General features: G+C 42.3%; 1 protein-coding gene across 4 annotated transcripts in view; it reads right to left on the bottom strand.

Moving 5' to 3' along the window:
• The window catches only part of TRPS1 (transcriptional repressor GATA binding 1), a 272,969-nt gene that overhangs the window by 182,865 nt on the left and 65,056 nt on the right, over positions 1 to 25,048 (bottom strand). For 3 of the 4 annotated variants that reach the window (XM_066626326.1, XM_066626329.1, XM_066626330.1), the window contains exons 1-2: positions 17,428 to 17,592; positions 14,677 to 15,608 (exon numbers count right to left, since the gene is read on the bottom strand). In XM_066626326.1, the coding sequence (XP_066482423.1) occupies positions 14,677 to 15,608; positions 17,428 to 17,464 (969 nt within the window). In that variant the 5' untranslated portion in view covers positions 17,465 to 17,592. Of the gene's footprint in view, positions 1 to 14,676; positions 15,609 to 17,427; positions 17,593 to 25,048 lie in introns of those variants that run through there. The other variant, XM_066626328.1, reaches the window with a different exon arrangement.

Below are 25,048 nucleotides of genomic sequence, written 5' to 3'. Positions count from 1 at the left end.
AGGTCATATAAATAAAAATAGATTTAGTGACTTCTGAATAAATCTTATCAGACTTGTGTGCAGGAAAAAAGTCAGATATTAGCTTTAACTTCCTTTGCTTCTGTGCAAGAAATCTGATCAGTAATGTGCTACCTTCTGTTAATATGCTACCTTCTGGGTACAATTCTTCAGCTAGATCAGGGGTGTCCAAACTTTTTGCCAGGAGAGCCACATCATCTCTCTGACACTGTGTCAGGAGCCGGGGGGGGGGGGAAAGAATAAATTTAAATTTCAAATTTGAATAAATTTACAGAAATGAATATATTAGAGATTGAACTTATATGAATTAATGAATGAAGGTCTTGCCATAGCTTAAGGCCTATAAAAGGCCTTGCGCAAAGCAAGACCAGCCTTTCTTTTGCTGCCACTGCTGCATCACAGACATGAAACAGCAAGTAGTGGCGAGAGCCCTCGTCCCACAGCTTAGGTGAGAGGTTGAACAGTCGTCCTCCTGCTGAGAGCAGTTATGTTGGGCCAGTACAGGCTCCAGCAAGTCTCTGGAGGGCCAGAGGCTCATTAGAGACTGGGGGCTTCCCAAGGGCCGGACAGGGAGCCCCCGCGGGCCGGAAGTGGCCCCTGGGCTAGGGTTTGAGCACCTCTGAGCTAGATTGTTCTGTAGGCCCCCAATGGGCAGTTTTTCTAAGTGCTTTCTTTATGAAAACTTGATGCGTTGCTCACTGATAAATGGCCTGAGAGATAATACCTGCATTTATCTCCAATAGGCCAAAGAAGCAGCTTGAGCCAAATCACCAGTAAGAGGGACTCCAGTCCACTACAGGTCAAGTACAACAAGTTTAAACTAATTTTATTCCACTGAAAATGCCACACTATGGATATTCAAGTGCTAAGGTAACTTAGAATAGAATAGAATAAAATAGAAAACTTAATGCAGATGTCTTTCAAGGCAGAGCCTAAACTTGGGCAAAACATTACACAAAACATTTTATCACTAGAAATTGCTTGTTTAATTCATGGATCTGATGCATTCAGTTCATGCATGAAGAAAAAAAAAAAGGTAGTTTCTACAAATCCAAGTTCATAAAACTTTATGGTCCCAAGAGAATGGATCAGACCTTCCCATACATGTGCCGCACATGTCTTGTGACACAGGAAGGAGAGCTGCTTTTCTGGACATCAGGAAGTCAAGCCTGAGAAGTCAATCAGTAAATCCTACTCTCATCAACAGGACATATTCGCAACAGGATTAAAGCCTGGACAAAAAGCCCCCCCCCCCCCCCAAAAAAAATGGGAAGATGCATGGGAAGCAAGAGGAGGAAACCGCCCTCCTAACTACCATGTCATCACTGCTTTATTTCTTACACCAAGACTGTGAAAATGCACATGGTATTCATTTTTCAAGAATTAATCCTTCAGAAACACTCAGGACATATTGCAATCCATTTTTCAGAAATTAACCCTTCAGAAATGTTCAGCACACACTGCACTCCACTCACCAGCTCCTCTAGTTTTCTCCTTAATGAGTAAACTCATAACACGAGGCTTGAGTTCAGCAATGCACCTCTTTGGATTTTTATCCCTTACTGAAAGACCATAAATTTTAAACACACACTCCATAATGGAAGGGCAGATTTTTATTCCCCAACTGCAAAAAAAATTACTACTTTTCTGAACAATTTTCTCATAATGCATTAGACAAATCAAGTTATTCTGTGTGTGTGTGTGTGTGTCCCCTCTTAATTTGGCAGCTGTGCCACAAAGGAGCCATGTGATTGCTGCTCATTTCAGAATTGCACCATAAGGAAAGATTCAGATGCACAAAGAGCATGCAATGTAAACAATTTAAAATGCATATAATATAAATGCCTTTTAGCCATTTAGCGGGAGAAAAAAAAAAGACTATGCTTATGCTTCTCCTGCTGCAGAGCAATGCAAGGCCTGTGTGTTCCACCAATAAACTGCTAAATGGCATTACAGAAAGAGCTGATTTTGGCCCTGTGTATTTAAGTAAACCTGATTTCAAGTAAGTTGGTTAATTGGAGTGGGTGTTTTTTATTTGTCTTTACTAACTTCCCAATGGAAAAATTAAAAACTTTCTAAAGAATAGCCAAGAAACTACCAACAGTAATTGAATAAACTGGGTCTTGTGAGACCCCAATTATTAGGGTGCTGGCACCTAAGGATTTGAGTATTTCCTTATGTCTAAAAATTTGGTGCAAGTTATTTTTTGAAATTATTTCTCCAGCCTGGTGGACAACAGTTGTGTCCAAAGTCAAGCAGTCAAACCAGGATCAGGTAATTAGTTAGGAACAGATTCTTTGAAGTATGCACTGGTTTTTGGTGTGACTGGAACACAAACTGAATACAACCCACTCAGTTCTGGTTCCATTCAGTCCAAAATGAATAGGCTTTGGACTGAATGGTACAAATGGATACAAATGGGAATCCGTCTTCTGAACCTCAATTCATTATCACCATATTTCAATATTCACCATACTTTTCAATATTTATTTTCATGGCAGTTGCATTGTTTTTTAATCCACACAATCCCCGAGCAATCACAAGTAAAAATCATGGTCACCACCAGGAGATCACTGCACACTGTAATTGCTGCCATTCTAGGCTGGTAGTCTGGAAGCAAAGCAAGCACTTCACTGACAGGTGAACAAGTATGAACAGATTGTGAGCCTGTGAACAGTCTGAGCCCTCAAGCTCAGATTGAAAAGCCAGGCCACAGCCTGACATTTTATAAGGCCAAGTGGAACCCTACTGTATCATCTGCCAACAGCTGAACTAGGTTTCAGTACTATTCTCTGGCCAACTGACTTGATGGTGCCTGAGCAGCAGGGACAGCAAGCCAGCAGTACCCTCTTTTAGAAAGTTGCCAGCATGGGGAAGAGAAAAAAGCACTTAGATCTGGTTTCCAGAAAGTTCAACTCATACTTTCCAACAATTTCACCATCCTGCGAGGAAAAAAAACAAAGTTATTCTTCAAGTCTCTCCCCTAGTGCAGCAATGTGTCTACTACACCTGAGATATTCCATTTCTCAGTTTCTACACATCAATATTAGGTCAGCGTAAAGGAAAAGAAATGGTAAAATTGACATCCAACGCTGGGTTTCTTGGTAATTTGGGGATGCATCAACAAACTGCTACTAACAACTTTTGATTTTGGCAAGATAGCAAAAAGAAAGCAAGTGACAGTTAAAAACTGTGGAAAATTTAATGGAGCTGCCACTGAATCATCCAATGACTATCCTTCAAAATAAGAAACTCTATAGACCTCTTCAGAAGTTAGTTTACCCACACTTATACCCACTGGCCATGTCCCTGACAAAAGCATTAGCATTTGTCTGTACAGGACAAATGTAGAACCATGCCTAACCACAGTTCAAAAACCACATAGAGGTAATCTCCATACTTTGTATTATCCTTTGCAGACAAATGTTGAATGAATGAGCACCCAGGTGCATCACCAACCAATGTATTTGTCAAGAGGCTATGGCCAGCCTCTGTGATCTCACTCTTTCCTATCGTGTTCACAGAATGTACAGATGGAAAGCTCTGAATAGAGATTAAACACAACCCTGCACAAGAATGTAATTTGTAAACAAAAAATTGTAAAATATTTTAATGCGCAGTATTTAAAAAGTGTTAAACATGATATTTTCACTACTTTTTAACAGGGAGATTGGCTTAATAGATTTCCAACATTGTGTTTGTTTGATGTGGTATTTTATTTGTCACGTTCCTAATTGGCTTCAAAATGTATTATCACTCCCAACCACACAAGGCACAAACTACTCATATCAGTGGGAACTGTGGGTACTCTGCAGGCGTTTGGCTCATTATAACTTCCCATCCATCCTGTTTTCAATGTTCAAAGTTCCATTCATGATCAATGAGTTTTGTCTACAACTTCAAAAAGGCTTTGGCAAAAAGAGCATTTTATTTTTCAACTGACAAACCATCAAAAATGCTCTATATTTATCTAATGAGCAAATGCATCCATTATTTTTCCACTATGAAACATTTTCAAACCTACGAGTTTCCATCACACTTATTGCTTAGTTACATATCCACTAAAGAAGGATCCACATAGCGTAAGTTTAACTTTTGGAAGTACAGGTGGTGCCTTTGTATCTGCAGGTGATCCTTTCCCAGACCCCCTGCGGATACCGAAAATCACAGATAGTCAGATCCGCAATTTTTGGTCCACCTGGGCTCTGAACCACTCTGGTTGCATCCATAGCCCTTCTGAGCCTCAGAGAGGCTGTGCACCACCATGCACAACTTCTGGTTTTCAGCAAAAATTGGAAGTCATGTTAGAAAGCTTCCAGGTGGCATTTTGAGCCTCCGAGAGGCCATGCACAGTGGTTGCATCCTCTTCAAGGCTCAGAAAGTCTTCCAGATGCAGCCAGAATGAGGAATCAGTGCCATTTGGGAGATCTGCAGGGGGTGTGTGATCTGGGGGGTTCAGCATCTGCGATAAGGCAAACCCGTGGATGCTGGATCTGCAGAGAAAAAGGCCCCACCTGTAACTTTGTAGTGGATTCTCAATCCACTTAGAATCAGAATGTGGAACGGACCTTGTATTAAATGTGAACACAGCACAACACAAGGCCCATAGCCAGGGAGACAGAACAGGGACAGACTACACTTGATCCCAGTGTGGAAGGGATTGTCACTCCCGAATCAGCCTTTTCAGTCACACGAGACGCTGTTCCAGAACCACCATTCAGAGCGCAATACCATAGTCTTTCAAGACTGAAAGTTGCCAACTAACTAATATAATAATAATTTTCTGGTTAAGTTTTTGCGGTTATAAACTTTCTTTTACTCTTGTATGATTGTTAGCCATTTAGGGCATTCTGTAGAGAATGGAAATGCGGGCATTTTCATAAAAATAGTATTGCCAGTTTGAGCAAGGAGGATCTCCACACAATTTGATGGGCCCGTATACAAACAGTGAAGTCACTTCCTGTTTGATGATGTCATTTCTGGCTATGACATCACTTCCAGGTTGCTGGGCCCCAGACAAATTGTCATTCTCAGAAGTGGATCCTGGTCGAAAAAGGGTGAGAACCACTATTCTAGTGTTTGGGACAGGGAAAATAAATCTATTCACTTCCTTCACAATTTTCTAAACCACTATCCCCTTATATGTCTATATCTAAACTAAAAAGCCCCAAATGTTTTAGCCTTTTCTTATAGGGAATGTGCTTCAATCCTTGCAACTTTCTCCATCTTATCCAGCTCCTTTTTCAGATGGATAAACAGAACTATAAATAGTCTGGCCACACCATTGTCAGGGCTCGTAATAGCATATTGAGGGTTACACCAAGTTCTGAATTTATACTTTTTTGTAAGGTTGACGCTTGCAAGTTTTCAGCCCATCCAGTTAGATTTCTGCATATTCCATTTTGATTTAAACATATTTCCAGGGCTGCCCCATTAAATTTTCAAAGACCCCAACCCTAGAATTATTCCATGTGAACAAATTCCTGCGTTAATGCCAAGCACCATACGCCCTCAAGGTCCACCACTATGAAAACCCATTGTGGGATGTGGGCCAAAAATAATAGGTTCCATTCTAAACAATGTTAAGTATTTTTAGTCAATGTTAATCTTTGAAATGAAAAGGGGGTAAAAGGATCGATCTTGGCTGTTCCTTGGAAACTGAATCCTTATAAATCAGTACCCTGAGGCTGCCAAGCACCATATGACTGATGCTACAGACCATGACAGGGAAACAAATCAAGAGGCTAATGGGTTTCAGAAAGATTTTTTTTTTAAACTGCAGCTTGCAAATGAGATTCACGTTTCAACAAATGTGACAATATATTTTAGTTCCTATGGAAGTCAAGAAATCCTGAGCCAGCACTGAAATGCAGATAATGGTCCCAAAGCAAGATAAAATGGAAAAAATCATACATAAGTTGTCTATTTGATGTACGTGGGCGTTTGGTGGAAATAAGGCCACCAAACTCATAACCAGCGCCATAACCCATAATAGGCAACCCAACTGTGTATCCAGCAATACTTTTGACTTCACCCCTTCTACAGGTTCACAAGCTGCATTTGAAATAAAATTTGGAACTTTGGGGAAGAGATCTTGTTGAGCATTAAAGTCATAAGATACAAGTTGAGGCACTGCCTGCTTCAAGTTGAGGCACTGTCTGGAGGTTCAGATTTAAAGAATGATAGACATGCAACATGTTTTTCCAATACCCAAATTTCCCCCTCCTCCAATTCCAGCAGTATAACACTGTGTTGGGTTGGGGCGTAAAATTAAGTACAACAAAGCTTGATAAAGATTTAGATGCAGTCTGCAACTACTAATTTTACCAGGAATTTGGCCTTTGAGCTCAGCATCTCATGTAGACAGTGACTTTAATGATAATGTTATTGGGGAATGGTATGTACAGTTTGATATTTGAAGTCAGCTTGGCAATATGTTCTCTCAGAAGCAAAACCTATGGAGGGAAGTATCATACCTTACGTTTTTACAAATTTTACAGGTACTAGCACTTTGAACATCTCTGAACACATACGTGAAAAATCCAACTATTTACCCAGATGCATGCAGATGACTGTTTCTAAGTTTAAAGAATGTTTAACAGCACAATCCTATCCTGTGCTGGAACAGGCAGGCCATTTGGCCTGCACTGTATCCAGCATAGGGTTGGGCTGGCTGCGTCTCACTGAAACCTTCATTTCTTCAGATGTTTCCCATCACATAAGTTGTTTTTTTTTTTTAAATAACGTTCTCCCTTCAACAAAACCCTTTCCAAACTAGCTTGCTTGCCAAGGAACCCTGCATACTGGACTTGGAAGCTGCGGTGAATTTCAGGTGACTAAGAAATATACAAGGGCACGCACCTTAAGGCCTGATTTTGTACCAGATAATGTGCAAATGCATTTCAAAAGACAACCTATACACTCTTGTGGCTGTACATTGCAGGAGTACACTGGTAGTGATATACTGTTTTCTAGGAAAGCCTGTCTGTCCTGACTGCCCTTGTCATTAATTCTCTAAGAAATCATTCCAGTCCTCAGATGGAAAAATAGTGTCTGTGCGGTTGCTGCAGCAAGTGCTGGTGTAACAATGGTGTCCACACAATAAACATGCTGAGGTGCCCTGAATTCAATGGCACTTGTTAATATATAGTACTAGAACCACAAGAGCAGGTGAAAAGCCACTGTTAAGAATGAAGCCTATGGTTCAAAACCTGCATCAGTCACAAAATCATTAGGGCTAGAATCCTAAATCCCACTTTCCTGGACAAGGTCTGTCAAAAAATTGCTAAGGTGATGTTAGTGGCTCTTTAAACAAACAAAAACTCTAATATTTGCAATTAAAAATTGCAATTAAGTTTGCAATTTTTTATTTGCAATTATAAATTGCAAAAACTGCAATTAAAAATTAAAAAACATTTGCTGTTAAGTACCGATAGCTATATATATGAGATTAAAACTTTAACTCTTCCTTCCCTCAAACTGGAAATTCGTGACTTGCAATCAATTTAAAGTAACAATACTAACAGAATAATCACTGCACAAACACACTTCTCAGGTGGGGGGGGGGGGGACAGGACTTCCAGAATAGACAGGATTGCAAATCAAATGTGCAGACACTGGAGGAAATTTCAGCAATCCTTTTACTTCATGCTTATAAAATCTGTTCAGTATTTACTGCAAAGCATGAAAATATTAATCAGTTATTTATCTTCTTACGTATTCGGCATCAACATCTGGCGTTATTTCCAACTGATGAGGTCTAACGTTTGGCATGAGGGAATATTTAATGCTCTTTTTCCACAAACTTGCCAGGAAATGTTAATGTTTTCATATACATAAAGAAAGACATTTCCAGAGCCAATTGTTTCTTTCAAATGCTGCAATCACCAGCTTCATACAGAAGAGTCTGGTCTGTTTTAGAATATATTTTTGATTAGAGAAAAAACTGATCTTAACTAGATTATCCGTGTGCTGTTTCCTACCACTTTTGTCTTATAGAATTTGTTGCCAAGGCATATTAAACGAGTACAAGCTTCATTGATCTGTTTTATTTCTAGCTCTGGTTGTTCAATCTGAGATATCACGCACATCTGGTTTATTTCTGAAAATGCCGCCTAGGAAATGTATCCAGCCCAATCTAATCAAGCATAAACTTTCCTATAAATAACCAGGAAACTAACAAAATCATTGTTTGGAAGATACAAGAGAATGCTGAAACACTCAAATTCTTGTATACTGGCCATCGTAGTTGGATAGATAGTTGTCTTGACAGCCTGGATCAGTTACTCAAAGAGTGCTTTCTACAGAGACAAAAAAAATGTTTTTGAACTGCACAAGCCTCTTCAATGATGCATGCTCAGAGATTACTGCTTTGATGCCTTCTAATCATCCCACCCCCACCTACTTTACTGCTTCAATTACTAATAGCAACATTCTTAGGAATTATCATTTTAATTAAAAATGTGTGTTTCCCGTTTTATATACCATAGCAGTATTACTCACAAATAATACATTCTTTACTCTTCAAATTACACATAAGAACACCAAAACATTTCACACTTCAAAGTGTTTTCCAGGCAGTAATTTCATAAGAAATCCTCATGGGATACATTCTTGTGAATGGGTTCACAGAATGCCCACTGCCCTGTCACCATATGCTGAAACAAACCAGAAATACAGAATATTGCAGTTTGGACACATATAATCATGAGTTTTCTGCAGAACTGCAACGGACTATAGACTTAAGTGATTAGTTCAACATACTTGATGGCAGAACCCCGACAGAAGGAAATGCAGGATTTTGTTACCAACATTTACAGCTCAATCCTCTCTTGCGCTGGAACAGGCAACAGGCAGGACACCTGCGCTGTATCCAGCACAAGACAGGGGCACAAAGTGACTCAGCCGGAGGCAAGATGAAATTCTTGGGTATCCTCTGACTTGCACCACCTCAGGAAGTGGCATAAGTTCAAGGAGAGCAGAACAGCTTTCAGTCACTCTGCGCTGTTTGGGGAACAGGGTTGAGATCTGGCATAACAGCCCCAAACCTTTGTGTCAGCTGAACTCAGAGATGGCGTGGAGTCTGGATTCAGCTTCTGTGGGCCAGTGTGTGCCCCTCCGCCAGCCCAGCCAACTCTCAAGGAGACGCAATCGTGCCTTATGCATGTTTGTGACCCTCCTGGGCTGGCACAAGGGATCTGCGTCAGCCCAAGGTGCACTCAGGATTGCACCCTTAATGACTTTGACAGAGTTTTCCATTTAATCAATTTCTTTCTCAGGTAGGTCACAACGCATATCCACATTCTAGTACAGCAGTAGTTCCCAAACTTTTTTGACTGGCAGCTCCCTTGACCTACTGCACTATTGGGAACTGCTCCCCAATAGGGTTACAATCCCGTACGCTGTAGAGGACAGTGGGTTTTTTCCCACAGGTTTCTACAGCTTCTGTAGCTGATCCTGCAGCTCCCCGGGGAGCCACAGTTCACAGTTTGGGAACTATTGCTAGTAAGGGCTTTAATCTTTTTGTAAATCTGATAATACTGGCAACCAAATTCACATTTATGTGGCAAGACTGGTCCAGGTTGGGCATGAGAAAAAAATACTAGCATGTTTTATATTTTCCCTCATGATGATGTGCTATACAAAAGATTTGTAATTTGGCATGCTTATGTTAGCAAGTCAGTATGTGTGTATGAAATTATTATTTCTGATTGGTCTTACTGCATTGAATTGGAATGTTTCATTGGCGGATGGTGAGGCTCACCTCATTAGCCTCTCTTGTTCAGGGGAAAGTCTCTTAAAAAATTCTAAGTAAAGAATGATAGAAAAAGGTATTTCCAGGTTCATAATGAAAGCCTCATAAGTCACAGAATGAAGCCATTCACAAAACCAGGTTCACAACAGATCTTTATCTGGAGGCAAAGCCTACCACAAACCAACTATGAAAAGAGAATGCCAAGACTACATGCAAATTGTAGCCCGTCATTTCAAATCTAAAAATATTCACATTTCTAATCTCTGCCACCTAATTACAAGTTTGCATTCTAATCCAAATTTGACAGATATGAGTACCTGTCAAAAGACCACAAATGTGATCCTTTAAAACAAAAGAAAGAAAAGGTAGTCCAGTGATTGAAGTCTTAGACAAACTGATGACTGCCCATTCAATAAAAGCTACATAAATTTTTGACAGATAGATATAAGGCGTTAACTTACTTCTAAATATTCTGGGAACGGCTTTTGAGACTGGAATCAGTGCTCAAAAGACCAGAGGCCAGAACTGCCTCCTTTTATGGACAGAAGTTACGTTCCTTTAAAAGCTGTACATAACTGAGAGGAACTCGACAGGACGCAGCTTTCCCTGTCGCTGTATCTCATTGTTATAAACCAACAGGTGAAGGTTTTCTAACAATGACATTGCCATTAAAGACTCAAGGATTTCTGTCCTTTGTCAGTTCTAACATGGAATATTAAACATGGAATACTGTACATAGATTCAAAACTCATTGCACCCATTGCACTTAGGGGAGTAAGTAAATCCATATCCTATCAAATACAACCAACTTATTTCACATTATACCCCTGCCATTTACTGTCCCACCTCTAGCTCCAAAAACCTCAGGAGCCCCAAAGTTTCTTGCTCCATTAGATGATTCCACCTATCCTCCCCAACTGTTTCCCATGCCTCAAACTTTCCCAGAACTATGGGTGCCCCCTCTCTCTTTCTGCAAATGTCTCTTCAAATCCCAAACCACCTTTGTAAGCAGGTTAATCCTTTCATCCTCAACTGAAACTAAATCTTACTATGTCTAACTGTATTAGTTCACATTCATCTCTTGTCATCTTTGACCCCATCTTTCCCATTTCCTCCCTTTTCTTTCTTGTTTCTTCCATTGTCAAATCCTATATTGTAAATATTGATTAGCAAACTCGAGTCAGTTCAATTTGAAAATGGACCACCAATTTAAGAACACTTGAAAAATGTGACAGAAGCCATAAGAGTTCTGAATTGGCATGTAATGCTTGTTTAACTGTATGATTCTGCCTTAAAATTTTCATCTATTTTTTGTCCAAATCATAACTGCTGCTTTAAATATGAGCTGGAGAAATGTGTACAGTATTTCAAATCAATTATAAGGTTTGGTGACATGGTTAATTATGAGCTCTTAGAGAACATACCTGTATCTTTTGTTCTATTTCACTTACTCTTAAACTGTCATGTACCAGAATGGCAGTATGTAATTAGAATACTAAGACTAGAATTCTATACTCATTTACCTAGGAGTACGTCTAACTGAACTCAGTGGCACTTGCTTTGAAGTAGATAGGTGTAGGCTTGTGCTATAAGAGATTGCTGTGAATGGCAGCAGGACTGTAAAGCAACTTGCAGGGTTCTATGCAAATTATCAAACTGCCTGGCACATGCAAAAATTCAAATGGGAAGCAAATCAGGAGTAGATCGGAAGTTCAGCACAACAGAGCAATAGCCTCAGGATACACAACTCTCTGAATTAGCAACCATCTACCTCCCATCCATAAAGTACCCCAAGGCTTAGTGTGCAGAAGCAAAACTGTGAAAAACTAGACACTGTGCTTAAGAAAAAGCCCAGACCTCCTTCTATACACATACTATTATGATGATGAAGTGTGCTTGGATTTATTATGGAATATTACTTTCATAACGCTCAGATGGCTTTCTGTTGTCCGGAAATGTAAGCCTTATAGCCCTGGCACCAGATCACTTACACTACTTGTCCTCAAGACGTAATGTTCCTTGCTCCATCAAAAATCAATAAGAAAAGTCATGGCTCCCTACAACCAGCAGAGATCAGATTGTCATTTAAAATAAGCCAGATACTAATTTTTCTGTTCTGTTATTTCAAAAGAGCTATTTCCCACAAGGTTTTATTTTTTCCATTTATAATTAACAAAATCTGCATGTTCCCCAATTTGGAAACATGATGCTGTGGAGCAGAGAGGCTTATGTGTACAACAGCTAATGGGGCATCCTATCCTTTGACCACAAAGCCATGGGGCATCTGTACTACTTGGCACAAAAACACCCTCAAGACTGCACTGCACTACCATAAATTGCCAACACAAGATAGCACAAGGTTGCAGAATGGCTCCCACAAGGAAGACACATAAAGGTGCATCTATGGCTCCAGCTCCAAGGTCACCACTCAGTTCTCAAGGCCCAAACAGTGCACAGTTCCACCAGGCAGAGAGCTCAGAGTTAGCAACTGAACAGCAGCTTCAGTGGTTGAGATAACAGGCACAAATCATAGTACTGTACAGCAAGTGACAAAACTTCTTGAGATTTCTCTTCCATTAAGGCAAAAGTTCCCAAATTGGGGCGTCATGACACCCCAGCCAGGGAAGCTCTGTTGCAGTCCCCTTAAGGGCAGCGTACAACCTCCTCGCAACCATGCGCAACCTCCTCACCCAGAGGTCTTCTGAGATGGGGAGGCCTACACAGCCTCCTTGCGCCTCGGAATACCTCCAGACACGACTGAAAAGCAATTCCTATCACATCCAGAGGTCTTCTGCGGGCCCTCCAGATGCGGGTTCAGAACCCACGCAGGGGCAAATTGTGGGTCCTGAACCCACGGATAAGGAGGGCCCACTGTACATAACTTACTGGGACAGGGAGCCATTTAGTTATTTGATTTTTCTCTGTAAACCGCTTTGTGAACTTTTAGTTGAAAAGCGGTATATAAATACTGTTAATAATAATAATAATTATTATTATTATTAATAATAATATTATAATAATAATTAATATAATAATAATTATTAATAATAATAATATAATATTATATTAATTATTATTATTAACTTTTTAATATACATTGTATTCCTGTGGTTGAAAGATATGCACCAAGCAAGAACACAATTAGAAGCTGCAATTCAGTTGCTGGCACCAGAAGGCCTCTAACAACCCAATCCTGAGCTGCCCAGTGCATGGGGCTGCAGCGGCTCCAAAAATGGCTGCCTCTGCATCCTGAGCACTCCAGGCAGATCCAAGGACTTCCTTTGCACTATCTTGTACCCGTTTCACCCATGGCATAATCTCCACAAGAGTGCCAGCATACACCAAAAAATCTTCAGTTCTCCCCCAAAGGCTGAGTATCAAATTCAGAATTAAGAATGCCAGTGCTGCATGTAATTGCACTGCTTAAGGCCACACATAGGGAGCTGCCTGATACAGAACGAGATCATTGATCCACCTGCTACTCTACCTAGCAGCAGCTCTCCAGGGGCCCTCTCTCACTGTTACCTGGAAAAGCTGCCAGAAATTAGTCTGTGACCTTCTGAATGCCAAATGCAGGTGTTCTACCACTCAGCTACAGCCCCATCCCATACTGCACTAGTTTGTAAAATTTACTCCAGAATATGAGACTATTGGGTATAGAATCTGGGTGGTTTTTTATTTTTTTTTGCTTCTAGGAATTATAAATAGGAAGAGCTTCTTTATATCATAGATTCAGCCAAAAATCATGGAATGTTCCAAGACCCTCGGATAAGTCAGGGGTGAGGATGCTGGGAATGGTGCTTGTGAGAAGGTGCTGCAGCTTGCCCTGGATGCCGACTGCCTGGAGACTGATTGAAAGGGGGGGGGGAATTTGAGCCACACCACTGTTGCCAAGGTCATTAACAAGGTGCTTATGTAGTACTGTGTGCCATTCCCCCCTTAACAGCAACAGAATTGAACATGGCATTGAGTTGCTTTAAAAAAAAATCCAGCTTGAAACTGCAGAAAAGCATTTGCACTTTTAGAAACATTCCAAAACAAATGCAGCACCAAAACAAAGCACCATAAATTGTTTACCTCAGCATAGCACCCTGTTTCCATTGCTACCAGACAATGCTTTATACTATTCATTGCCAGTTTAAGAGGCACTTCTGGGTTTGGTGTTAACAAGCATGCTCAGAAGACTGCAAGGAGAGTTAGGCTGTGTGTTTGAAAGTTGTCTGTAATCACACAAAATGTTCCTCAGATACTTCATAGACCTTCCGCAGGCACTTTTAAAGCTCCTCCGGGTTTCTCCTGGTTAACACGACATGCCTGAACAGACCTAACCCCTGAGTAACCCGCAGATAAGACAAGGAGACTGTTTATTGGTAGAAATTTCTCTCCTTTGAATAATTTGAGCGAATAATTTGAGGCCACCACACACTACACTGCCCTTTATCGTAAGGGTCCTGATTCAGCCAAAATGAAGTTGGTCCCGACTCACTTAAAGCTATCACTTCCAACAGAACTTAAGCCATGACTAGTTTTACCTGGATCAAGGACATTGCATTTTAAGTGCATTTTTGTGGGAGGAAAGGTCAGATATAAATATTTTAAATCAAATAAAAATATGAAGTATGTATGAGGCAAAAGAAAAGTGTCTGCAAACAGACAGCATGCAGACAGACTCATCAGGGAGCCATGCTCCAGGTTGAGTGCGTCCTTACTGATAAAACTGGGTTACCTTTGTGTAGTGTGCAACATGACCAAAACCTGTAAAACTGAAGCAAGCAAAATGTTGTAAGCATTGCTGCAGCCGTAGGAACCTGCATGAAATTCTCCAATTACATAGACTTAAAGGCGCAGAACCACATTTTTCTTGTTAGATGCACACAAGAAGGCATGAAGTGCACAATACAAACCTGCACATCGTAAGTCCCATTTAGCAAGACAGGCCTTTGGGAATTGATGTCCTGCAGGACTCCTGACAGCACAGAGCAGTTGACTTTCTGGAAGTCTTTGGAGTGGCTGAACTGCACCATGTTGTGGAGAGCCAAAATTTTAGTGTCGAGCTCCGCATCCTGCCTGGTGCGGTTGTGCAGGCCGAGGTGGTACTTGCGGAAGTGTTTGATGAGATCTGTGGGGTCGTTTCCATAATAACCGTAGCCACAGATGTTGCATTTGAAGTCCTGAAGCTCTGGAGACAGAGGCGCCGAATTATCTGGGTTCTCGTTCACCAACAAATCTGCTTTTGATTTGCTCGGCCTTAACTCCCCATCTGAAGGCACTTGTGGGTTTTTTGAGGCCACCGAAGCTGGGCTCGAACCCTGGCCCTCGGCTTGACCGCTTTGCACATGCACTGTTCCATCCGTGGATTGAGGCGAGGTACAACGCTCTTCGCTCTTCTCTGTCAGATCGCCTGACAGGGTGCAGACCACTTCTTGGGTGTCATCTGCATCTGATCTGAGAGGAGACTTCAAGGACTCTGAGGTTCCCCCAACAGCTGGAGATGAGAAGGCAGGCATATTTCTGTCTGTCACCTCATCATGAGGGAAGGATAGAACACTTCCTCCCTTATTGTGGCTTTCATAATTGAAGCCAGCCTTTTCACTCAGCTCTGAGTTTTTCAAGTCCTTTTTAGTGCAGGGAGATGACTCTGGGATGTGCGTGCAAAACCCCTCCTTGTCATTTCTCTCCGCAGCCTCACCCTGCTCAGCGTTTTCTTGCATCTGACCGGCAGAAAAATCTTGTTTCTTTTCAATATTGTCAATTTCAGTACCTGGTGACTTGAGGGCCTGAGGTTCACCTTCACTAGCAACGTTTCTTAGAGGGGGGTTCTTTTTCCGGACCATATCTGAAAATGTACAACACACACACAACAAGACACCAAAGGAGTTAATAAATATATAAGCTGATCTGATATTGTAATCATGCCTCCCACCCATCCACCCACACACTGTTTGTAGCGGTATCATATACTGTCTCATAGATGTTTTGTATTTGGCGATCATATGCACTGACACAAGAGTAAATCCTAGTTTAAAAAGTGGGACTTACTTCTGAGTAAACAAAGATCACATCAAGTTGAATGTGCGACTGAATCAAAATTAACATAAATAAAAAGTGTTAGGGGGGAACACAAACACATTTTCATCAAGTATTGCATTAATTTAATTATTCTTTCCAAAGTGAACCATTATGCAATTTCATTTTGAAGAGACTTTTTTCCTCTTTTCCCCAAAATGTATTCTAAATGCATTAAAATGCCACTGGTAATCTCATGTTCATCCAGTTCAGTGCATCACTTAACAACTCGCCAACATGAAGAAAATTCCTTGATGCTCTCCCAAGTAATGCCATATTCGAATTCTTTTTAAAATGGTGAATAGTGTTATTAGAATAAATAGCTTGGAAAAGTCATGACAAGGTGAAAAGGTTACAAAGATTGCCCAGAACTCAGAGACATGCATGCAGAAACCAGCACAAAGACCAGGGATTTACAGGTTTTCCCCCTTCCTACTGCTGCCCCTTTCACCTCCTTCCTCCACCTTTGACACTCTTTCCTTCTCTATTACCTGGGATGTGTTCCCCAAAATTGTGGAAATAAATATGGAACCGAAGTAAACTAAAGAGCTGCCATTTTGTTATCATAGGCTATATGAGCTAATTTTTAAAACTAGGTATTTTGGGAACAACTGCCATTTACATAAGAATCCTTCCCAGCCTGTATTGCATAAGACAATCAACTGTCAACATCACAGTTTCATATTTCCATGGCCTAAGTCCAATCCCATTATCATGGCCATCGAGAACATTTTACTTAACAGTGCCACATTCTGAAGTGATGTTTATGTCTTCGAACTAAGGATAGGTGGGGGTAGGGTGCTAACAATGCATAAAATGCCAAGGAGAAAGAGGAAGCAAAGATCCTCTTATTCACCACCCAAAAACTGGACAAGTTGAATGTTCTCCAGCAGAAGATCCTCACTGACTGAAGTTGTGGGGCTGACCGCACCTCTATTGCCCTACCATCCTTACCCGATTAGGGACAAATGGTGTTTGGGAAGAGCTGCTATTCCATTCAAATGATGTCTCTCTTCTAATGCCAGTGTTGGATTAGTACCCCAACCCACAGATCCCCACAAAGCCCACATGTCAGCTGCTGAACAGATGGTTGGCTGTGGGGTGGGTGGGGCAGAAGGTGGAGCAACTTTTTTTTTACTCAGTGTCCCTTGTCTAAAGTTAGAGAAACACTGACAAAGAACTGTCAGCTTTTTCATGTGGGAAAAAGAATTTGTGAAGAATTATCACCCCCTCAACACACACACACACACACACGTTTTTTCCCCCCAAATACACTCCACAGTTTCATTGCATGCCATCTGTGACACTGTAGCCTTAAGAAAGAACTTTCGTTCCCTTCTTTATTTGTGCACTATCAATATCATTTTTCAATAAGACATATTATCTAAATAAAAGCCCATTTGCAGTCTTCTAAATGGAGGAAACTATCTACTGGCAAGTCATGTTAGACAAACTGAGAATATAGAGAAAGCATATAAGCAGTCTGCAATTATTATCTCTAAGACAAATAACAGATTGCACAATGCTTTATGGCGTGCCAAGAAGTTTTCCAGTTAACATTTCCACTTGAAAAAAAATAGATTACATACTTGTAAAATCATACCCAGCATTGACTTCATAAGGCATGTGGTTCTAGAATGCTTTTTGTTTGCTTTTTTGCTTTCACACTTATTAATTCTATTAACCAACTAGCAGGAGTGCTAACACAACTGGCTTAGGAGGTACACGGAAGACACAGAAGACATTTTGAGAGTTGATCTGCACATCTGCAAAACAAAACAAAACAAAATTTCCTTTCTAAATTATGCATTCACAATCCGTTAGTTCTTGCTTTACTTACAAATATGATTATACCTACTTTATATTCGGCATTGTATCTACTACAGCAATAATGGTGGCTGCAGCAAACCATACTCTGCTTAAAAAAAGAATGTACACACACAAGGAATTCATCACATGCTTAATCCTCTCCTTTCCCATGCGAGCTTCCCCCCCCCCCACACACACACTCCAGGGACATGCGGTGTGTGGGCAGCAGGTGAGGCAGAACCACCCCATCATAGTCCATGGACAAGCAAAGGAGCCACCTCACACCTGCTTACACCTGAGGAGGCTCTCCTTACACCTGTTTTCTTAGCTATAAGGAGAGCCTCTTCAGGAAAAGCAACAGAAGCGCTTTTCCACAGACAATGACAGCACAGTTTTGCCTCACCTACCCGCCCCTGCTCTGCACATCCCCCCCCCACACACGGACCCCATTAATTCCACATCCACCAAAACTTCCTACAACTAACCTTGCCCCCACCATTAAGCCATTTCTGCGCAATGTTGCATATATACAACAGGGACCAAATGTGTATACCTGTGAGCCAGGCGGAAATGGGTTAAAGCACTTTAGCCCCTTGACAATTTCAAAAAATCGTGCCCCACTCATCCCATCACACCTCACAATGCGCCCCCCATTTCCCCACACCAAAAAGTGTTCTCTCAGCACTTCATCTGATTCTGTGCCTTGTTAGAACTTGAAAAGACCTCTCTAACTCACACCCCAGTCCCACATGGCGATACTGTTTTGGCCCTCTCACTATTGTAAAAGCCACTCCTTTCAGCTGCTCTTACACACACACATACAAGGCATTGCTTAAAATGGTTTGGTAGCAAGGACAGCTCTGCTATCCACATCAGTAACAAATGCACTCTGAGCTTCTCCAAGCACAGGTGAGATAAAACAAAGCCAACTCATGTGCCATAGCGCAGTCTTTCCAGAGAGCTGGTTAGACGGGCAGATACCGCTGCCTCGGGCAGATACCGCTGCCCGAACGGCCCCTCCTAACCGAGGAGTTAAGTCAGATAGAGGTTAAAAGAGAAGATGTTTCAGACCTCATTGATAAATTAAAGATCAATAAGTCACCGGGCTCTGATGGCATACACCCAAGGGTTATTAAGGAATTGAAGAATGAAGTTGCAGATCTCTCGACTAAGGTATGCAACTTGTCCCTCAAAACGGCCACGGTGCCAGAAGATTGGAGGATAGCAAATGTCACGCCTATTTTTAAAAAGGGAAAGAGGGGGGACCCGGGAAACTATAGGCCGGTCAGCCTAACATCCATACCGGGTAAGATGGTGGAATGCCTCATCAAAGATAGGATCTCAAAACACATAGACGAACAGGCCTTGCTGAGGGAGAGTCAGCATGGCTTCTGTAAGGGTAAGTCTTGCCTCACAAACCTTATAGAATTCTTTGAAAAGGTCAACAGGCATGTGGATGCGGGAGAACCCGTGGACATTATATATCTGGACTTTCAGAAGGCGTTTGACACGGTCCCTCACCAAAGGCTACTGAAAAAACTCCACAGTCAGGGAATTAGAGGACAGGTCCTCTCGTGGATTGAGAACTGGTTGGAGGCCAGGAAGCAGAGAGTGGGTGTCAATGGGCAATTTTCACAATGGAGAGAGGTGAAAAGCGGTGTGCCCCAAGGATCTGTCCTGGGACCGGTGCTTTTCAACCTCTTCATAAATGACCTGGAGACAGGGTTGAGCAGTGAAGTGGCTAAGTTTGCAGATGACACCAAACTTTTCCGAGTGGTAAAGACCAGAAGTGCTTGTGAGGAGCTCCAGAAGGATCTCTCCAGACTGGCAGAATGGGCAGCAAAATGGCAGATGCGCTTCAATGTCAGTAAGTGTAAAGTCATGCACATTGGGGCAAAAAATCAAAACTTTAGATATAGGCTGATGGGTTCTGAGCTGTCTGTGACAGATCAGGAGAGAGATCTTGGGGTGGTGGTGGACAGGTCGATGAAAGTGTCGACCCAATGTGCAGCGGCAGTGAAGAAGGCCAATTCTATGCTTGGGATCATTAGGAAGGGTATTGAGAACAAAACGGCTAGTATTATAATGCCGTTGTACAAATCGATGGTAAGGCCACACCTGGAGTATTGTGTCCAGTTCTGGTCGCCGCATCTCAAAAAAGACATAGTGGAAATGGAAAAGTTGCAAAAGAGAGCAACTAAGATGATTACGGGGCTGGGGCACCTTCCTTATGAGGAAAGGCTACGGCGTTTGGGCCTCTTCAGCCTAGAAAAGAGACGCCTGAGGGGGGACATGATTGAGACATACAAAATTATGCAGGGGATGGACAGAGTGGATAGGGAGATGCTCTTTACACTCTCACATAATACCAGAACCAGGGGACATCCACTAAAATTGAGTGTTGGGCGGGTTAGGACAGACAAAAGAAAATATTTCTTTACTCAGCGCGTGGTCGGTCTGTGGAACTCCTTGCCACAGGATGTGGTGCTGGCGTCTAGCCTAGACGCCTTTAAAAGGGGATTGGACGAGTTTCTGGAGGAAAAATCCATTATGGGGTACAAGCCATGATGTGTATGCGCAACCTCCTGATTTTAGGAATGGGTTAAGTCAGAATGCCAGATGTAGGGGAGAGCACCAGGATGAGGTATCTTGTTATCTGGTGTGCTCCCTGGGGCATTTGGTGGGCCGCTGAGAGATACAGGAAGCTGGACTAGATGGGCCTATGGCCTGATCCAGTGGGGCTGTTCTTATGTTCTTATGTTCTTAATGAAAAAATGAAGAAAATCATTTATTTGAAAGGAAATCATCATGCTCATATAATCTGTGAAGGAAATTTGGACAGACAAACCTGGATTGTGCAATCTGGTCCAAAAAAATGCTGTTCATAACTCAAACAGGTTAGACATCAGGAATCACTGTTTGTTTACTATTTCTAGTCTTGAAAGGGTATAATTTTGTAGCCTACTCCTATTATATGCCACTGCTCAAGTCACCAAAATATAATGCTAATGCTTTATATGCTCCTAAGGGCACAAACCTGAGGCACTCATGGGCTGGCACAAGTCCCTTGTGCCAGCCCAGGAGAGTCACAAATGCGCCATAAGTTTGTGGAGGGGGGAGGAGTTCCTGGGCATGGAGAAGGCAGGTGGTGGGCGGCCCCAGGGGCAGGCAATGGGAGTGGAAGGCGGGGCTGGGATCTAGCACTTATGCTGGATCCCAACCCTTGTTCCTGGGGAATTTGGAGCAGCATGAAGCTGCTCCGCTCTCCTTGGACTTGTGCCACCTCAGGAGGTGGTGCAAGTTCGAGGAGACCCATAGGGGCAAAGGCACCTTACCCGGAGGCAAGGGGAGAAGTTTCCCCTTGCCTCTGGCTGAGCTGCCTGGGCCCCTATCCTGCCCTGGATACAGCGTAAGCCTCTTGGTTTGCCTGTTCCGGCGCAGGGTAGGATTGCACCCTTTGTCACGCAAGAGAACACAGCACTAAATAACCATCTACCTCTCAAGCAGTGTCCAAGATCTGTAATCAAATTCATGATTAAGGTAAGAGAAAACTGCAGTTGCCATTGAGTCAAGCATTAAAGAGCCAAACCATGGTTCTATGTGGCTTTACACAGCATTTCTGACATGAATTTAGAACTAACACATACATTCATGTTCCTTTAACCCCCCAACATACAGCTGGTCCATACAGCTTGCAGGGGGAGAGTAACTGGCCTACCTCACCCCAGCAGTGTCTTTTCTAGTGGCTGTCTGCTGGTGTTGCATCTTTTTAGATTGTGAGCCCTTTTGGGACAGGGAGCCATTAGATATTTGATTTTCTCTGTAAACCGCTTTGTGAACTTTTTGTTGAAAAGCGGTATATAAATACTGTTGTTGTTGTTGTTGTTGTTGTTGGTCTATGGAGTATTATAGTTTCAGCCCTTCCATTGCACCACCTTGTATTCCATAGATCAGTGGTTTTAGTTAGTGTAACGCTTCCCCTGTCCCTTTAAGGGGCAGGGGAAGGGGGGTGCTCTGCCCTTACTTCAAGAAGGCAGAGCTGCAGCAGGCTGCAGGAGGTTAGGGGAGCCCTGCTCAGCCCTGCACAGTGCTCCTTGAGGCTTGAAATGTTCGCTAAAAGCGGGCGCAAAGGACTTCCGTTTTGCAGGAGCAAAGCACCCCCCTCGCCCCCCCCTTAGCGACGCGATCCTAGGGATTGCGTCATTGCCCTAGCCCCCACACACAAGAATTTACTGAGGGAGTAAAACTCGCTCAAAGTTTGAGAACTTCTGCCATAGATCCATTATATACAGCAAGAGAAACAAAATAAATAAAGTGATATTTCATTACACCAATTGTTTATGAAACTGAATTCCTATGAAGGGCCTCATGAGCCAACAGAAAGTAAACAGTCTCTACCTATAGCTCAGTCTGGTCAAGGAACTTCCTCAAGCTTTGTCAAACAAAGTTGAAGGGATTGTGTAGCTCCCAAAGCTGTGGTAGAAAAAGCTTCCCTGAGCTGTGCCCTATTGATCAGGAACTCCACAATAACCCAGACTCAGAGTCTTAAAGATCAGCCTTTGCTTGTGCAAGGGATGCTTGTGCACCTTTCCTTTTTAGCGTCTAAATCAGCAATTTTCAACCTTTTTCATCTCATGGCACACTGACAAGGCACCAAAATTATCAAGGCTCACCATCAGTTTTTTGACAACTGACAAGGCACACTACGCTGCTGGTGGGCGGCTCACATCCCCAATGGCCCTACTAATAAATGACCCCAAAACTCCCAGGGCATACCTGTTGACCATTCGTGGCACACCAATGTGCCATGGCACATTGGTTGAAAAATCGCTGGTCTTGATAAAAAAATACATGAAACTATGCAGAGTGGTCAAGCATACATCAAAAAACCGAGGTGCCCAGCAGCAATAATGAAAGTGAAAACCAACATGACAAAATGTTGAGCTTAAAATGCTGAAGCACCTGGCTGACAAGAGTCTGGCTACACATTAAACTGCCATGTGAAAAACAGCCAGACTCTTGACATTCCAGAATTCTGAAGCTTCATCTCAACAGCTGAGGAAAGCTGGATGGCTTGTCCTAAACTTATACTGACCAGAAAGAAGATGCCACTGACTGGCTGCTAATCTCCCCTAGCTGTGGAAAGAGAGGAAACAGCAGAGTAATAAAACAAGTAATAATAGCAGCATCATCTCCAGGTAGGGCTAGGAAAGATCCATCTGAGGTGCCCAAGGGCTGCTACAATTCAACGTAAACACTGAACAAGAGAAATCAATAGACACAGTGTAAGGCAGCTGCCTATGCTCCTATACAACCCCCTCACCTGCCACCCATCAAGGCAAGGCCTGTTACATGTCGATATATAGCATAGTAGCACCATTTTCGTCCCAGGCCCAAGAGACACTAAGAAGGTGCATCATTTGGGCCCTTGGTGGTGTAAGTACCCCACCCACCGACCCACAAGATTTCAGGCAGCATTAAAAAGGCCTGCTAGACCAAGGCTATTGCCTGTCTTACAGGATAAGAGTAAGATAAGGGATTTTGCATTATCTTTTACTCCATTGTGTTAGGGAGCTTCTTTGAGCTCGGTCAGACAAACTGTTTTACAGGACTAAGTTACAAGTCGTTGTGAAAAAAAGCAGAAAAAAACCTTCCAATTCTTATGCAATTTCCTGAGCTCTTTGATAAAAAAATTTTTTCCTCACAGAACACATCTATTTCACCACAAAAGTGACATTTCAGCTTGAATGCAACACACCCACTGTTTCTTTTTTACAAGTCTCACTGAAATGAAATAGATTTCAATAAATGTTCAAAAGTTCAATCTACATATAGCTCTGGAAGTGCAAACACAATACTATACTAATAATGTCAACAGGTATATGCTGGGACCAGCAAGAAACTGGAGTGGTGTGCAGCAAGTCCCAATACTGTTGTATAGTAATGACTGAAGCTGCAATCTTTATTATTATTATTCAGTATTTATATACCGCTTTTCAACAAAAGTTCACAAAGCGGTTTACAGAAAAAAAATCAAATAACTAATGGTTCCCTGTCAAAGGACTCACAAAGGGAACCCCTAAAAGGGCTCACAATCTAAACTGTGAGATTAGACTCTCACAAACTAAATTCTCACAAACCGGTGCACCAGTTACTCTCCTCCTGCTAAATAAAAGAGGAGCGCCCACTTGAAAAAGTGCCTCTTCATCAGTTAGCAGGGGTTGACACTAACCTGGGAGTAATTTAGTCCCAATTGACTAAAATGGGACTTACTCCTGAGTAAGTAGGCATAAGATTGTACTGTGCATCATTCCAAAGGAGGAAATCTAAAATAAATGTGAGTTGGGTGAGACCTACACTTAAAAGATACTGCAAGTTATTTGCTTCAGTGCAGATGCGCCAACTCATTTGGCCATTTGTAAGCAAGTTAGCTCAATTTTCCTTGCTGTTAGTAACATATGAATTCACAGAGATAAATATGAACCCCTCCAAGATCAGATCATGAACAAGATAGCAGAAGCCACTGACAGCCCAATTCTACTCTGCCTGGAGTGTGAGGCTGGAGTGTGGGGCTGCCGCAGTGCCAAAAATGGCTACCATGGCATCCTGAGCACTAACTGGACAGTACTGGTGGCAGCTCAGGGGAAGAGGACTTTCGTCCATTTCCCCAGGTAAGGCAAGTAAGGCATTGCGGGTCTACTCGATTCTGTGGCAACCCTTGGGCTGCCGTAGAATCGCAGAGCTCCTCTGGTCCCGCCTCCCTCCCCCCGGTAAGCCCTCTCCCCGTCCACCCCCATGCCAGAACACCTCCTCTCCACTTTCCCCCACACCCCCACCTACCTCTCCGCCGCCCACAGCAGTTCAGGTGACCACAGAGGAACGGAGCCGGCTGGCGCTGAGCTAGCATTGGAGTTGGACCGGCACTGAGGGCTGCATACATGCTTAGCAGCACATTTGTGACACTCAATGCTAGCGGAGTGTCAGCAATGCAAGCTCAGGATTCGGCTCCGAGTTATCAGTGGCTCAATAGTAATGTATTACTATTAATATTAATACATATTAACATTTTCCTGCTACTGTAAAGAGTTCAGCTTTAATTAATTAATAACCATGAAGAACTTTGTGATCATCTGATGAACAGTGTTATATGGTACAAATTATAAAACTAGAATCATCTTTTTAAAAAAAAAACCAAAAACTCTCAGGGGTGGTAGTCATCTTCATACTCTCCTGTGAAGAATAAGCTCCCATTGGAGGCTTACAAACAAAATTCCTATCTATCAAGCACATGCAACCACAGGAAACAATGCATAATGAATTGCTTTTGCTTCAGCGTAGTGAGCACTCACGTAAATGGGGCTCGCACTGGATCCCATACCAGCCCCACTAAAGCAAATGGAA

The sequence above is a fragment of the Tiliqua scincoides genome, chromosome 4 (genome assembly GCF_035046505.1).
Source record: "Tiliqua scincoides isolate rTilSci1 chromosome 4, rTilSci1.hap2, whole genome shotgun sequence".
Lineage (NCBI taxonomy): Eukaryota > Metazoa > Chordata > Lepidosauria > Squamata > Scincidae > Tiliqua > Tiliqua scincoides.
Note: the sequence above shows the minus strand (reverse complement) of the source record. Positions and strands in the feature narration are given on the sequence as shown.